Raw genomic sequence first — 16,936 nt, 5'->3', positions numbered from 1 at the left:
CTCCTGAAATGCTTACCCCTGCGCAAGGTAGCCCTGGGGTTAAGCGGAGCTGTGGCACTGCCTTGGTAAAGCACCTTGCTGCTGAGATCCTAACTCATCCTTCTCTGAGGGAGGGGTGCGTGTAAGACTCAGCTCCTGGCTTTCTCTCTAAGGGAGGAAACTTGCCACCTCTTCCATGACTTCGGAGGAAAACCTCTGCCTCTAAAAACTATCAGCCCAAGGACGAAATCAGAGGAAGTGGTGGATGAACTCTTCTTGGATAGGGTTTGCTCTGGATTTTGGCCACTTGAGCATCCTGCCCCAGGGTCGGGGGGGCAGGTGGCTGGTCACACGGGCCAGACTCATTGCCAAAGCCTCCGCCACCCCGTGGAGTCCAGTGAAACAGCCCACACCCATGGGCTCCACAGGCATGCCTTCCGAATGCCCATGCAGCCCAAGAGGCTACACATTCATATTAACTAGGAGAACAAACTCCTCTTCCTAAGCTTGGCTCTCAAGTCTGCTTTATTCAAGTGCACCAGAGCCCTCCAACCTCTGAACGTGCCAACAGCTCTGGGAGAGCCAGCGCTGGAGTACAGACTGACTTTCAGCATTTTGATGAGAGAGCTTCTCCTCAAGGGGAGGTTACACTGGCGTCTACTGACAGCAACAGAATCAGACAAAAAAAGCCACACGTGACAACTCCTGGGGAGACCAAACTGGAGAGGAGGGTGGAGGGGTGGAAAGAATAGAAGACAGGAGCAGGAGATCATGTGAGGTGGATATGACTGTGCTTTGAAAAATTTAGAGTGGATGCTCCAAGGCATGCAGGGTGTTCTTATCAATTTATGTGCTGCTTGGAACCAATGATGAACCACCCCCCCAAATCTTAGGGAAGGAGGGGGAAATTACCCCCTCCCTCCCAATCCCACCTGGCAAATTCCCGCCATGATAACCACGGCTTCAAAGACATCACCTCACTGTATAGCTCAGTTCTCAAAAAAATAAACAAACAAAATCACACATGGCAGGGTTGACCAGATGTACCAAAGGTTGAATCCAGGAAGGGCCCAGGACAGCCCCACTGGGCAGAATGTTTATCCCTTTCTCCTGCAGCATCTCTTTCACAAATTCCAAAGAGTTTATCCTTTCTGGGAAGAAACTCCCTTGCCTGTGACTTGAGTCACCACTTTTCTCTTCCTTTAGAGGCAAACTCCTGACTGTGCACCTTCCTTCCCACCATCACCTCCTCACTGCACCACCATGAAGCCTGCAGTCTGGCTGCCACTCCACTTGTGGAATCAAACTCCCAGCTCCTGGGGTAGGGGTGGTGAGACAGCCTGGCTTTAGAGTCACATGAGCCTGGGGTCCAAGTCTTCCTCTAGTTATAGGACTTTAGCCTCTTTAGTGGCCTCTTAGGATGCTGCGGACAGCTGTAAACTGGGGACAGTAATAGGACCCACGTCATAGGGATAATGGGAAGATTAAACGAGATAAATATGCACCTGGCACCTATTATTAAATAAGCACTCACTACTATCTAAGGTCACCAATAAAACTCTACTATCCCCAATCCAGTGACCTTTCTGCAAGTCTCTTTCCCTCAACCCCACACTCTGACCTCCAACAGGAAGGCCTGTACTCTCCCTCCTTGGCAACAAAATCTATCTGTTTCTCCTCCTTTCTGATGGCATCCTTCTCCCTGGCTCCCTCAACGGCCCCCTTCCCACCCACCCCCATCATGCCCCACATGTCATCTTCTTTCCCGTCCACCTCTTCAATTCCCCAAAAGGACCTAAGAACACTTTAAGGAATTACGGAAAGAACTGCTCGTTTTCGTGGGTTTCTTTTGTTGCCAAGTTATTATTCACTCATTCTGCTTCTAGGCTTCTTATAAAGGTAATGAGGCAGTCAGACTTGCATATATTTAAAAACCTACATTATTCTGATTTCTCAGTTGGAGACTTCAAAAGAGTTTCACGTGATCTACAGTGTAATTAGTGGCAAGTGATCCTTCTATCACACTACACTTGAGAAAACTATGACTCATAGACGAAATGAGTTTTCCAAGATCACACTGATTTTACTCTGAGGAGATATAGGAACTGAACTCACATCTTTGGTCAGGCAACGTGGTCCAATTCGAGTAGCTTCTGTCTTAATAAGCCCTTGGATCCTGTACTCATTCCAATGGAGATTGAGACTGAACTATGTTCAACATTGTTCTACTCCCCAGATCCCCACCTTGCCTCTCGCACTCCTGTAACGAAACAGAATCTTCTACCGATGGAGACTGAGTTGGACTACTCTGGACATTGTTTTGCCTCCTCCCATCCCCACTTCCAAAATAACCTGCCAATCTCCACGTCTTCAGTGCAAACCTCACTGGTTTTAGAAGGACAAGATAGCAGATTGTATAGTGAAATGTAGCCAGCACCTCCCTGAAAGGTCTCTATCCAGGGTGCAGAAAAACAGGGATCTTCACTACACTCAGTTGACTTTTTTTTTTTTTTTTTTTGCGGTACACGGGCCTCTCACTGTTGTGGCCTCTCCCGTTGCGGAGCACAGGCTCCGGACGCGCAGGCTCAGCAGCCATGGCTCACGGGCCCAGCCGCTCTGCGGCATGTGGGATCTTCCCCGACCGGGGCACGAACCTGTGTCCCCTGCATCGGCAGGCGGACTCTCAACCACTGTGCCACCAGGGAAGCCCCTCAGTTGACATTTTTGAAATGACTAGAATAGGAAGATCAAAACCTAAACTATGTTTTTTTTTTTTTTTTTTTTTTAAAGCAAGGAACCCAACTTAAGAAAATGGGTGAACATTTCTCTACGGAACATGTACAGAGATCCTGCAGGTCATGAACGGCCTTTGCCCACAGCGTCTCATGCTTCTCTGTGATGCCCACTCCTGCCCTGTCCCCCGCCTGGCTGTACCATGACCTGGCCTGGTGAATCCTGAACTAGCCTCCTCTTTCTGTTCCCTTTCTTACTTTAGATATAGGCTCTCCTGTAAATCACCTTGCCCCAAAGAAAACCAAAAAACAGATTGTACTTGGGTTCAGACCGCTCCATGATCTATTAACTCTGCCAGATATTTATGCCCAAGAACCTTTCTTCTCATTATAGAATCCAAGGTTTGTTCTACAGTTTAAGGGATTTTAGGCAAAAGCAAACCAGCACAAGAGAGCGTGCAGGGGCAGGGGCAGCCTTCCTTAGACCTCCAAAATAATATTCCTTTGGTTGGTCTCAAAGCCATGCTTGCTGGAGGGGCTTGGGGGTGGGCCGAACAGAGGACAACCAAGGCCACTCATTCTGTCTCATCTTGTGTCACAGCCCTTGTCTAGATGCTCCTTCCTTTGAGGCCAAATATAGTGGCCATAAGACCATTTCCCATCCCCAACCTGCAGAAAGGCCCTAAGTCATCTGTGCAAAGCCAGTCTCCTCCAAGCCAAATTTAAGGGCATCTCTAGGTCTCTCTACCAACAAAAATCTCAGGCTGACAGCTGGGCTTCATGAAAGTCAAAGTCGGCCCGGGGAACTGAACACTCTATACCTCGGAGGCCCCGAGGCTACTAAGAACAGGAGTGCAACTGAAACAGGCTGCGGCCTCCTGTGTAGCCCCAGGAACACCTTCCTCCCTTGGAACTAGGCCGTCTTCGTTCTCCTCCTCGCTGCTCCCACTGCAACGTCCCCTTAGACTTCTTTCTTTCACTGGCTTTTCTCCTCGTCTTCTCCTTGGGTCTCCGTGTTCATTTCATGTAGCTTCCCTCTTGGAGAAGGCATCTGTTCCCACAGCCTCCAACATCGCTCTTGGGCAAATGACCACACACCTGGCGTCCAACACTCACCCGAGCTCGGTGCCTGTCAGATCCAACTGTCCACCTGGTGTCTGCCTTAGAGGGCCCTCTGCCCTCTCTAGCCCGTCACGTCCACAGTTAAACTCACCCTCTTCACAAAACATGCTCCGCTCCCAACAGCCCCTCCAGGAAGCTTGAGAAGTCAGGGCCACCTCTTAGATCCACACCTGGCTTCCTCCTCCACCTCCTCTTCCAGAGAAATGTCTCCTCCTCTACATTCCAACTGCCACCATCTTCATCTAAACTCTCTACCGCAGTCCCTCCCCCCATCTGCTGCTCCCCATCACGGTGAGGAAAACCTCCCTTAAGTATCAACTCCTGGGCGTCCCTGGTGGCGCAGTGGTTGAGAGTCCACCTGCCGATGCAAGGGGACGCGGGTTCGTGCCCCGGTCCGGGAGGATCCTACATGCCGCGGAGCGGCTGGGCCCACGAGCCATGGCCGCTGAGCCTGCGCGTCCGGAGCCTGTGCTCCGTGGCGGGAGAGGCCACAGCAGTAAGAGGCCCACGTACCGCAAAATAAAACCCCAAAAACCAAAAAAACCCCAACTCCTCCATGCTCCAGAGCCTCCCCAAGGAGTTCAGCTGCGCCTCATCTCACAAAGGCATCCACGGAGATTACTCAGCCAACCAGTTTGCAGACTGCGCTCTGAGCATTCCTCTCAAGAGCCACCAGGAGGAAAGGGAGGCACCAGAACGGGCAGGGCAGGCCCCTCACTTGCTCCCTTCAGGGCAGCTCTGATTTCATCTCTTGAAAGTTCAGGTGGGTTGCCGGCATGAGGCTTAAGAACTAAAGATCCCTTGCAACCCATGGAAAGATCACTCCGGTATCAGCCCTGACAGGTGGTCAGTCATTCAGCCTGTCTTTGGACAGTGACAGGGGGCATATTGTTTCGTATTCCAGCTCAAGTCACTGGTGGCGATGAGAGCTCTATTAGAAAGTTCTGCTCAGCCAATACCTGCTTTTCCGTAACTTCCACCCAGAGGCCTGCACTCAGAACTAATACAGACCAGTCCTAGTCTTTACCAAGTGACATTAGAGACAGTCCCTGATTATGTTTTCCATCATCACACCGATGTTTTAATCTGGAAGCACTTCACAGTTTCGAAGCACACACATGTCCTCTGCAAACAATGCTCTGAGGCAGGAAGTATTAATTCCGAATCCTCCCTACCTACGTGCCTTTGTTTCCCCTTGTACCCTCACTCAGGCTCTGGCTCTAATGAAGCCGGTGTCCTGACTCATCCAGCGAAGACCAAACAGCAGCTCTGATCTCCAGGGCTTCATGTATGATCTGGTGCTGGGGAATGTCCACCAATAAACTGGAGAGTCCCCCAAGGCCTGGATCAGAGCCCACAGCTTCCGAGAGGCTGAGAGGCACTGAGGGCGGTGAAAGAACACAGGTTCTGAGGTTGGACTAACCTGGAATCAAATCCCAATTCCATAAAGTGGAGCAACTCTGGGAAAATTACTCAACATCTTTGGGCCTCCATTCCCACAGATGCGAAAGAGAGAAAACCTGCCCATCACAGGAAGAACTAAATGAGATAATGATCAGCGCTGGGGACCGGGTAGGGGCTCCAAAATGTCAGCTATCACCTTGCTGTTTCATCCACCTCTGTCCTTACTGATCTTGGCCTTGTGACATTTTCTGAAACACCAATATGCTCTGATGATGTCCCGTCTTGCACTGCTCATGACTGTGTTTCTTACTCTTATTTCCTTAGACAGCCAGTTCCCTCCACGCAGGCAGGGCTTAGTTCAAGTAAAAGAGGGCTCACTGAGTGCACAGCATATACTCCCAAAGAGAACATCAGGGGATACAGGGGCAGCATTTCTGCACATATTACATGGTCAATGAGCCTTGGGCCTCCCAGTTTCAGGGAAGCTATTTAGGGAGGAGACAAAGAGCACGGAGATAAATTGCCTGAATAGCCCAAGAAATATTCTGACAGTGGGCCTGCACGCTCTGAACGTCCTTTGCTAGTTAAAACCTCAACGTGATCAACTCTACTCGAATAAAAAAATAATAATTAAAAAAAGACAGGATTTCTTCAGGTATCTTAAAAAAATTCAACTCGAATTAAAGGAAGATTGGGAAGAGCTTGTTTTAACAGCAAATTTTCATACCTAGTTACTACATACAAGGCAAATTTTCTCTGCGGAAGAAACCAACCTAGTCTATCCAGTTGCATATATATATACACACACACAGAACAGAAAACTCAGAGCTTAGGTGTTTGACAAACAATAAAAAGTCATGTATTAATAGCTCAGTAAGGATAAGGTCCTTTATATATATAATTCCAGACAACCTAGAGAATTAACTTTGAACCGCTCTACAGAAACATTAACACTACGCAGTCATGAACCACAGAACTGGGGGAGCCGGCTCGCCTTATCCACGTCCCGAGGCTTTGTCACAGGACAGATGCGAGTAGATTTAAATTCAAAAGTTAGGCTGCTCTTATTTCTGATGAATCACCTGCCTTCTGCTGAAGGAACAACGTCTCTATGAGGGCCATGTTTTGGATACTGACCATGTCTACATCACAGGAGGATTTCTCACTGTACTCTCTTGGGACCCACGTGGCTGCACCTAAGAGGAAATCTCTCACTTGCTTCCCTGGGTCAGTGCGGGGCCTGGCCACGTGGAAGACACTGCCATCGGTGATGTGGCTGCAGATGTCCTTTACTTACAAGAACGCCATGTGTCATCAATTCTAAGGTGCACATTCCTCACATTTCCACACCCCTGAAATGGGACGTGCCTTCTATAATCAATTCTGTGTCATGATTTCACTGCAAGCAGTTTTTTCTTGCTTACAGGTACATAAAATAATGGTGCATCTTCCAATCGCTGGCATCTGATATTCAGTGAAGTCTGGTGGCTATGTTTGAGCAAAGCTGGTTGAAAAGTGAACGTCTGTTACTCCATTTTCACTTCTCCATTAACTGAGATTGTGAAATTCAATCTGCATTCTAAACCCCCCACTCCCTCCTCCCCATACATTACATTTATTTATGCATCTATTTTGTCAACAAATACTCATTCATCTATTCAGTGATTATATATGTATTAATTATCTGTTCTGTACCAGGCACTGAGCTAGATGCTGTGAAACTAGTAGCAAATATGATATAGTTGTACTTGAGATTTTATAGCAGATTCTTCAAAATCACATATTTGTGGGAGTTACACTTTTCTGACTAAACAACAATAATCAGAATGTAGGCCCTAAAAAAATCCAAACTGTGGGGAACTTGATACAACAAATAACAGGGTTTTTTTCATTCTAAGAAAAAAATAAATTTTTTAAAAGTAATCTAGGGGAAACCTATAGGTTAAAAAACCTAAGAGACATATCCGAAAATCACAACATGTGGACCTTACACAGATCTTGATTCAAGTAAACAGACTGTATCAAAATTATGACACTTATGAGACAAATTAGAAATTTGAACACTGACTGGATATTTGATGTTTTTGAGGAACTACTGTTAATTTTTTCGGATGCAATAATGATACTGTGTTATTTCTAAAGAGTGTTTATTTTTTAAAGATATATACTGACGTAGTCATGAAAGAAATAAGATGTTTGGAATCTGCTTTAAAATATTGGGCTGAACCATATGAAATTGTTTTTGTAAGTCAAAAATGGTTGAACATCTGCAGTTTCATACTGGATGTATGAAGTGGAGGGAGGTACTAATGAAATAAAATGGCCACGAGCTGATTAATGCTGAAATCGGGGTGACGGTCTATGAAGTACGTTTGACCCACTTGCCTCCTTCCTGTGTATAAAGTTTTTCCAGAATAAAAAGTTATAACAAAATGAGGCCTATACTATGCTATATTTAAAATAAGTCACCAACTAAAAATACTGGAAGTGGAAACTGGAGGTCTCACTGCTAAAACACTCTAGCTAAAAAATTTATTTTCCATTGCAGGAGTAAATGTGTCTGAAACTTTAACAATTTACCTAAGTTTTCCCTCTACCTTCACAAGTCAAACTGAAGTACATTTTTTTGGTATTTTTTCCGATTATTTTGACTAAGTGGCTTGCTTTTAAACATTGTGCTGTCTGGGCAATTTGGTTTTTCCTTCAAGAGTTATTCTAGGAGTAGAAACCAGAATGCTTGGCATCCCTTTTAAGTTCAGTTCTAAATAACCATGTGAACTTGGCCACATGTTCCACTGCCCTTGGGTCCATGTCACTCAACTCTCTTGAGCCTCTGTTTCTTCATCTGCAAACAGGGCACGGTGAAACAGACAATCTTCTCTCTGATGGTCTGTCAGTCTGGACTGTAGTGTCTGCTCTTTGCTTAGCAACTTGAGCTCACCCTCGATTTTGCATGGGATATTTGGCAGTTCTCTGGCTATTGAACAAGGGCCACCTAATCTACACACAAAGACCCTCACACTGCAGTGGATTTCAGACTACACAGCCCACTGAAAAGCTCACACACACAAACGCATCCCTACGGAAAACTTTCGGAAGTTATGAAAGCTGGTTCTACAGTGGAGCAGGAAAAAAACTATTGAGATCCACACGAATAGAGGACTTGAACAGACCTCTGTGTCCCCAAACTAATGGCTTGTCATGCAATATATGCATACATACATCCATACATGCATACATACATACATACATACATTCATACATACATACTGGGTTGGCCAAAAAGTTGGCCAACACAATACATATATATATAAATATAGGTAATACATTCTAATGTAAGTATATACTATTTAATATACTTTTAAAAATATTTAATGGCCTGAAAATATACTTAATATTATCAGATAGTAGCTGGTTGCTGGAGCTTAGCTGGAACTAAGTGACATGCTGGCAACAGTTGCAGGGACCAGATGGAGGCTTGAGACTGTCAAGCTCAGCACGGATTTGTGAGTTCATTCATAAATTGCTCAGGGAAGTTGGATGAAGCAGGGGATGTGTGTACTTGAGTCTACAAGTGGGTACATGCCAAAGAGGAGACGTGTAAAGCACATGAAACACAACAGCAAAAGAAGCAAGATTAAATACTTCACAGAGATCTCATCACTTATTTTTATGAGACAGAAGATGAATCATTAGTAAGATCACAACTTTGGCCTCCTCTCTAAACAAAGATTACCTTGATGTGCTTCACTCTGTCTTCTTTTTCTGTCTTTGGTTTCTTTCCTGTGGCAACAAAAATAGTTCTGTATTAATTCATGAAGAACAGAGAGGCATTTTCCCTAAGTTAAATTCTTTCTGAAACTCTCAATGAACTTAGTGCTTTAATCTGTACATGGCCAAGATCCCAAATGCTTCTTTTACTGCTTTTGGGGGCCCTGAGAGTCATTTTCCCCGGCCGGGTAAGAGCAGAATTATCATCCACAACGGGAACAAGGGTTGTACCCTTGCTGTGACTACAGATGTGGAAATAAAGAAATCACAAAGGCACTATAAGGTATATTAAGCGATCACTGTTTTAGTCAGTAAATATCTTTATCTACCTTTCTTAGAAGGTCGTTCAGATAAAGGCAACATTCGGTAGACTCTGAAGGCATTGTTTCCTTTCTTTATGCTTTTATCCTTGACTTCTTCAATGTCAGGCAAAGAGTTCATGGCACATCGGAAATTCGCCTTCCATGTTTTTGGATCAGGTTTATCTACTCCGGGTTGATGCTTTCCTAACAAAATAGTTGAAAGAATTAAGGTTAAGAAAAAGAGGGGAAAAATTATTTCTAGAGTAAAAATTTCCGGAAACAGGATTGCTGGCAGGTAGTATAGAGAACCCTTTTAATTCTAGGCCACACCTACAGTGAGCAAACCTCCTGGTTTATTTGGGGCTGAGAAGGTTCTCGGGATGCAGGAATTTTTGTTTTAAAACCCGACAGTTCCAGGCAAACTGGGACAAACTGGTCACCCTGGCTCTACGAAATAGCTTGAGAGAAAATTATAATGGTAGAAGAACGGAGAACCAAGGTAAGGGAAAGACAAAGCTAGGAAGCCAGTAGACCGACAAGCACAGGCAACTGGAAGGTCTCTTTTTCATCTGACTCTCAAACATTAAGTAAAAGTCCGTTCCTGCAAAGAGCTCACTAGTTAAATTTTGTTATAAATAAATATAATCTTGACTGCCTTTGGGGGAGATAAATTTGACCAAAGTTTATACGACGCAAACAAGTAAGTTCTATATTCTCCTGGTACACACCTGGGGAACTTCATCAGAAAACCACATTTACAGGAAATTTAAGGACTAAGTTTTCTACGGAATGGGTTGAGCATCACTTCTTTTAAAAAAAAATAAATTTATTTATTTGTTTGTTTGTGGCTGCATTGGGTCTTTGTTGCTGCACACAGGCTTTCTCTAGTTGTGGCGCGCAGGCTTCTCATTGCGCTGTCTTCTCTTGTTGCAGAGCACGGGCTCTAGGCGTGCAGGCTTCAGTAGTTGTGGCTCGCGGGCTCTAGAGCGCAGGCTCAGTAGTTGTGGCACACGGGCTTAGCTGCTCCACAGCATGTGGGATCTTCCCGGGTCAGGGCTCGAACCCGCGTCTCCTGCATTAGCAGGCGGATTCTTAACCACTGCGCCACCAGGGAAGCCCGAGCATCACTTCTGAGTGATGCAGGCGGTACCCCACGTGTCCTAGATGTGCCTGGGAACAAGTCCCAGGTTTATCAGAGCTATTTTCATGGAGTCATAAGCCAGGAGATTTTATATATGTAGTAAAAATAAACCATAGCTAACAGTCTACAGTGTAACTGAAATTTGCCAAGAGAGTAGAACTTAAACATTGTCACCAAAAAACAATGTACACTTTAAATATTTTGCAATTTAATTTGTCACTTATACCTAAAGGCATGAAAACCACCACAAAAAAGCAAGTGCCGGGCTCTATAAACAATGCGGGGTTAATACCTGTATGGATGGCCCAGTTTCTAAAGAGCGGTGCATCTTTTTCCACATCCCACCCGTGTCTAGCTGCATGCATCCAGGGGATCTGAAAAATCTTCTTTTCCTGAAAAAAAAAAAGTAAATAAGCACTGCAGCCCTGGGTTTCAGGCCACCACTGCAGAGGATTATACCTAGTTCTAGCTAGTAAGATTCCCTGTTAAGTATCACTGGGTTTGCTGAGTATCTACTGTAAACCAAACCCACTTCCCCACTAGGCCCCAAACCTTGACAGTCTACCAGGTGAGATTGAGAGGCAAGTGGAGTCTGGTAGGATAAAAATAAATTCCAAGGTCAACGGTGATGATTTGGGAAATGCCGATGTGCCTCCTTTCCTTTATAGGAACACAGGTAACTGGTCACTTACTGAAATTTCTAATGCTTAGTCTTATGATCTACTCCCATCACTTGGTAAAGAGGAACTCCTTCTGCCTTAGGTAAATTAAAAATTAGGCAACTCTCCAAATGAACACTCGTTTTGCTGCTAAAGGGAAGTTGGGGGTGTCTGAGGCCATTGTCACAGAGACTAATTATCTCAATTTGCTCACGCAGCCAACAGAAATAAAAGATTTTGTTCTAATCCCTATGTGTCTACTACCCTGCATGAGATAGCAATAAATACAAACAAAGATGTACCAATTATATGAAGATGATACTCCTTTTCTGGAGAAAAGTCCCTCGAGTACAGTTCTTATAGCAGACCCTCTCCATCTCTCTTATATCCCAAGACGTAACTCAAAATTACTTAAATCAATCCTGGCAAACATATGATTAGAAACCAGTGCTTTGGAAACAAAGTCACACTTGTAGTAAAACTACTTATGTGAAACTTGGTTCATTTGGCATGTTCACATGGTCTCAGTTTTGGTTTTTGCAACACCCTAACAAGCTGCGTGTATGTTATTTTTTCCGCTTTACAGTTGAGGAAACTGAGAAACAGAATTAAATTTTCTAGCCAAGGAACTTGTAGTAGTAAGTATCTAAATTCGAAACCGAGGCCGTGTAATCCCATATTCAGTCACTTATTCATATCACCCATTGTCTCCCAGGGTTTAGATTTAGAAGATTTCCGGTCCTACAACAGATCTGTTGACTTGGACTCCATGGAGATTAAAACCCAGGAAAACCATATTTTTTTAAGCTCTTAAGGTAGGTCTGATAATTTCTAGGTATGCGGATCTCTACACTGGAGCAGGAAAGAAAATGTCAGTAGGGATTTTCCACCACTTTGGTCTCACACAATGAAAGATACAAACGGTCCCCACCGACCCAAAAGGGACTTGGCCCTCCCCACAGAACATATTGCAAAGCCTGAACTAAAAATATGTTAGAACATTTGAGATCTCCCCAGAACTGTTAAAAGGGAAAATTCTATGTATTTAAAACTTGGTCAGTAAAGGAGAACTGAAAGCGAGAGATTTTTCATAAATCCCTCCTTGTTCATGCTGTATCATCCACGGAGAGAGGGCAGGGTTTCAGGTTGGCCAGATTCAAAAGGGCAGTGATCAGAAGAGGGCTCAGTGAAACTTTATTTCTTACTGTAGATGAAAATAAGAGGGCAAAATCATTTAATGCAGCTTCTGACGTTCACATGAAAGCGGGAAACATGCAAATGAATTTATCTCAGTGAAAGAACTTTTCCTGAACTACACAACCAGAATCTAAAGGTTTATGCTTAAAGATATAGATCCTTAAAGAATCTGCTCTTGTACTTTCTTCTAGGACAAAGGAGATCTGGGGTGACACAATCTGAAATCTTATCTCCTAAGACACAAAGTTGATTTTATAAGTAGATCTTTTCAAGCATTTGCGTGTTTGCAGGCACACACACACACACACACACACCCCTCCCAAAACTAGTTTCCCAGAAGCCATGCTCAAACCATGAAACCACAAAAGTAATGACTGAACCTAGCAATTATCCATCATGGATCCTCTTTAAATGGGCAAAGGACGTGAACAGACCTTTTTCCAAAGAAGATAAATAAATGGCCAATGAGCACATGAAAAGATGCTCAACATCACTAATCATCAGGCAAATGCAAATCAAAACAGCAATAAGATACCATTTCATATCCTCTAGGATGGCTAGAACTTTTTAAAAAAAATAAACAGAAAATAGTAAGTGCTGGTGAGGATGTGGAGAAACTGGAACCCTCACACACTGCTGGTGGGGATGTAAAATGGCGCAGCCATTCTGGAAATCAGCTTGGCTGTTCCTCAAAAAATTAAACACAAAGTACATGATCCAGTAATTTCACTCAAAGAATTACAAACGGCTGTCCATGCAAACATTTATACATGAATGTTCATAGCAGCACTACTCACAATAGTCAAAAGACTGAAATAACCCAAGTGTCCACCCACTGATGGAACAGATGAAGAACATGTTATACATGCATAAAATGGAATATTATTCAGCCACAAAAAGGAACGCAGTCTGATACGTGCTACAACAGGGATGAACCTTTAAAGCACTGTGCTAAGGGAAAGACGCCTTCCACCAAAGGCCACATGTTGAATGAGTCCATTTATATGAAATATCCAGAAAGGGCAAATCCAAAGAGACAGACAGCAGATCAGTGGTTGCCACGAACCAGGGAAAGGAGAATGGGGAGTGACTACTTCATGGTACAGTGCTTCCCTCTGAGGTGATGATAAAGTTCTGGTGGTGACGGCTACATAATATTGTGAATGTACGGAATGCCACTGAATTGCACATTTTAAAATGGTAAGTGTTTTTTAAAAAACTACATGTAACTTTTAACTAGTTTTTCAAATTGCAAAACTATGTTGAAAGATAAAGATGGCAAAACTCATTTTAAACCTGTAAGAGATTCTGACCAGTAAACATTCTGGTTCTATGGGACAGGGAGGGCGTTGCTCTGTGTAGACTATGTGACATCAGGCTGTGCCATCAGAATCCCAAGCGCCGGGTCCCCACCCGTGGTGTCTACACACAGCGTGCACGGAAGGACTAAATGCAGTAGCGGAGCTACTCATGTTTAGATACATAGAGACCTCTGCCCACCTGCAGGCAGGAGAGAGAAGTCAGGCTTGAGTTGAGAAGACGAGATATCTTGAGCAAAGGAGAGCAAATATAGCTTGGCCCCAAGCGGAAACTAGTCCTCTTATCTCCGTGTGCCTCTTCACTCCCCCAATATTTAGAAGATGTTCCAATGTTGTTTGCTATTTTTGTTTGGACTTCTTACTTTGTTCCGAGATGGCCTGATATTTACACAAGCACAAGCCTGCTCTCAAAGGGCAGAGCAGGAAAAGGTCGAGAGCTACCTGATGATCTCCCAGGCTTGGGGAGAGGCCTTGGTCCTGGTCCAGGCAGATCTCCGGTGAGAAATAAGAACGTCAATAACCGGGGTTGGGGGACTTCCCTGGTGGGCGCAGTGGTTAAGAATCCACCTGCCAATGCAGGGGACATGCAGCCCTGGTCCGGGAAGATCCCACATGCTGCGGAGCAACTAAGCCTGTGAGCCGCAACTACTGAGCCCACGAGCCACAACTACTGAAGCCCGCATGCCACAACTACTGAAGCCCACGCACCTAGAGCCTGTGCTCCACAACAAGAGAAGCCACCGTAATGAGAAGCCCGCGCACCACAATGAAGAGTAGCCCCTGCTCGCCGCAACTTGAGAAAGACCACGTGCAGCAACGATGACCCAACACAGCCACAAATAAATAAATTAATTAAACAAAACAAAACCAAACAAACCAGGGTGGGAATCAATCGGAGCGACGAGAAAAACGGTGAACCTGAATGCGGCCACCTCCTTCCTTCCTCAAGAAACAGCCCGGGAAACCACAAGCAAGCATGAGGACAAATCAATCCAGAACCAAGCTGGTCTCTTCAACAAGCCAATGGAGAGACGGAAAAAAGGGAGAGCGCACAGCTCATAGTCAGGAACCAAACACAACCTGCGCGCATTCTTTGGATGCTGATTGAACAAATCAATTGTAAAAAAATATCTGGGGAATACTCAAGGCATTCTGAATATGAACAGGGCAGTAATGGCATTTTAAGTGACGATTACCTACGATTAATTTACAATTACCTAATTGATAGTGGTATTGTGGCTCTATAAGAAACGTTCTTGGAACCTAGGGCTAAGACAGGAATAAAGACACAGACCTACTAGAGAATGGACTTGAGGATATGGGGAGGGGGAAGGGTAAGCTGTGACAAAGCTAAAGAGAGGCATGGACATATACACACTACCAAACGTAAAATAGATAGCTAGTGGGAAGCAGCCCCATAGCACAGGGAGATCAGCTCGGTGCTTTGTGATGGCCTGGAGGGGTGGGATAGGGAGGGTGGAAGGGAGACGCAGGAGGGAGGGGATATGGGAACATATGTATATGTATAACTGATTCACTTTGTTATAAAGCAGAAACTAAAACACCATTGTTAAGCAATTATACTCCAATAAAGATGTAAAAAGAAAAAGAAAAAGAAAAAGAAACGTTCTTGGATCTTATAGATGTACAGGGTCAGGGAGCTGCTTTACCACACACGCCACAGTTCCGTTTTAAATGTTAATGACTGTTCAATCTCGATGTGAGTTTTAAATCTAGACGGGAATTTACTGCACTGTTCTTCCGAGTCATTAGATCATTCAAGCACACTATGTCTGTTTGCAAATATTCATAATAAAAAGTAACTGGCCCAAGCCACGACCACCCCTTTCAAGAACTAGTTATAATATTGCTTTGCCAAACTTCCTCACCGTTCCTCCAGAGGAACCCAGAGGACCCGTTCCATCACCCTCCACCCCTCATGTATTGAAAGGAGCAGGTGGAAACAAATTTAAGGCATTAATTAACCACCTATTTGTTTCTTACTAAGAATGCACTGGGTTTGACGGTGTCCCCATCTGAGAGACACGTGACAGCTGCCAACCCAGTGTTCTTAAGTCTAATTATCTTAACAACAAAAACAGAGTCACTGATGTTTCTCCCCTGCAAGTGCCCATGATTCGTCCATTCATTCTCAGCACGATGTTACCTCCTGGGTGTCAGGCACGAGGCCTGGCACTGAGCTCGCAGCAACCATCAAGGCAGCCCTGGTGCCCGCCCTCTGGCACGGCCAGCCTGGAGTGCCTCACCGTGAGGACCGACACTCGGAACGCAGCTAAGGCGCAAGTGAATGACAAAGCGCCGCAGACAGCACAGGTTTTCCAGGAGTCACAACAGGCTCCAGTGGGAGAAGAGAATTTGGAATGGCCTCAAACCACTCAACACACGAACAGGGATTCTTAGGCTTATGAATGGGCAGGAAATAACAGTAGGGTCTGAGTGAAACATTTATGTGGACAGACGAATGCCAGCCAGCCTAAGTTGGCAGAAACCTATAAATAGATGCCCTGGGGAGGTGTGGGTACGGAGAGGAAATGCCCTGAGGCCACTTGAGGTCTACAGGGACAGGCACGGCTCTGTCTGCATTGGGCGCTCAGGCAGCCCACAAGCTCCTGGGACAGCGCCGCCCTGAGAGGTGCCGGGTGCTGTAGCCACAGCACACCCTCCTTCCTTCAGCCTGGCCCACGCCCAGCCCAGCAGAGGACAAGGGGACGGTCTCTCCTGTCCCTCTGTACCAGGGAAGGGAACTCACGAGCCAGGAGCCGGAGAGGGGTCACGTGCTCACTTGCGCCAAGAGGCATCCATTCACTTTCTGGTCCTCTATCCGAAAAACACGGGCACAGTGGCCGGAGGAAAAGGTGTCTCAGTGGAGAGTACTGGTGAGGAAGCTACCCTGCGAGGATGTGTAAGTTTCCTACAGCTGTCGTAACAAACTGCCACCCTCTGGGTGGCTTACCACCACAGAAATGGATTCTATCACAGTTCTGGAGGCCAGCAATCCAAAACCAAGAAGGCAGCAGGACTGCACTGCCTTCAAAGGCTCCGAGGAGAATCCTCCCTCGCCTCTTCCAGCTTCCGGTGGTTCTAAGTGTTCTTGGCTTGTGGCGGCATCACTCCAGTCTCCGCCTCCTCTTCCGTGGATGTGTTTCTCCTCTTCTGTGTCTTGTAAGGACCCTTGTCATTGGATTGGCCCAGCGGGATAATCCAGGATGATCTCATCTGCAAATCCTTACGTTAATGACACCTGCCAAGACTCTTTTTTCCAAATAAGTTCCCATCCACAAGTTCTGGG

General features: G+C 45.3%; 1 protein-coding gene across 4 annotated transcripts in view; it reads right to left on the bottom strand.

Moving 5' to 3' along the window:
• The window catches only part of IRF2 (interferon regulatory factor 2), an 88,354-nt gene that overhangs the window by 21,851 nt on the left and 49,567 nt on the right, over positions 1 to 16,936 (bottom strand). For all 4 annotated transcript variants that reach the window (XM_081221177.1, XM_081221179.1, XM_081221176.1 and 1 more), the window contains exons 3-5: positions 10,744 to 10,843; positions 9,338 to 9,514; positions 8,974 to 9,020 (exon numbers count right to left, since the gene is read on the bottom strand). In XM_081221177.1, the coding sequence (XP_081077303.1) occupies positions 8,974 to 9,020; positions 9,338 to 9,514; positions 10,744 to 10,843 (324 nt within the window). The remainder of the gene's footprint in view (positions 1 to 8,973; positions 9,021 to 9,337; positions 9,515 to 10,743; positions 10,844 to 16,936) is intronic.

This window comes from Mesoplodon bidens (assembly GCF_964165515.1).
Source record: "Mesoplodon bidens genome assembly, chromosome: 20".
NCBI classification, from domain to species: Eukaryota; Metazoa; Chordata; class Mammalia; order Artiodactyla; family Ziphiidae; genus Mesoplodon; species Mesoplodon bidens.
This window is presented reverse-complemented; position numbering and strand designations above follow the sequence as displayed.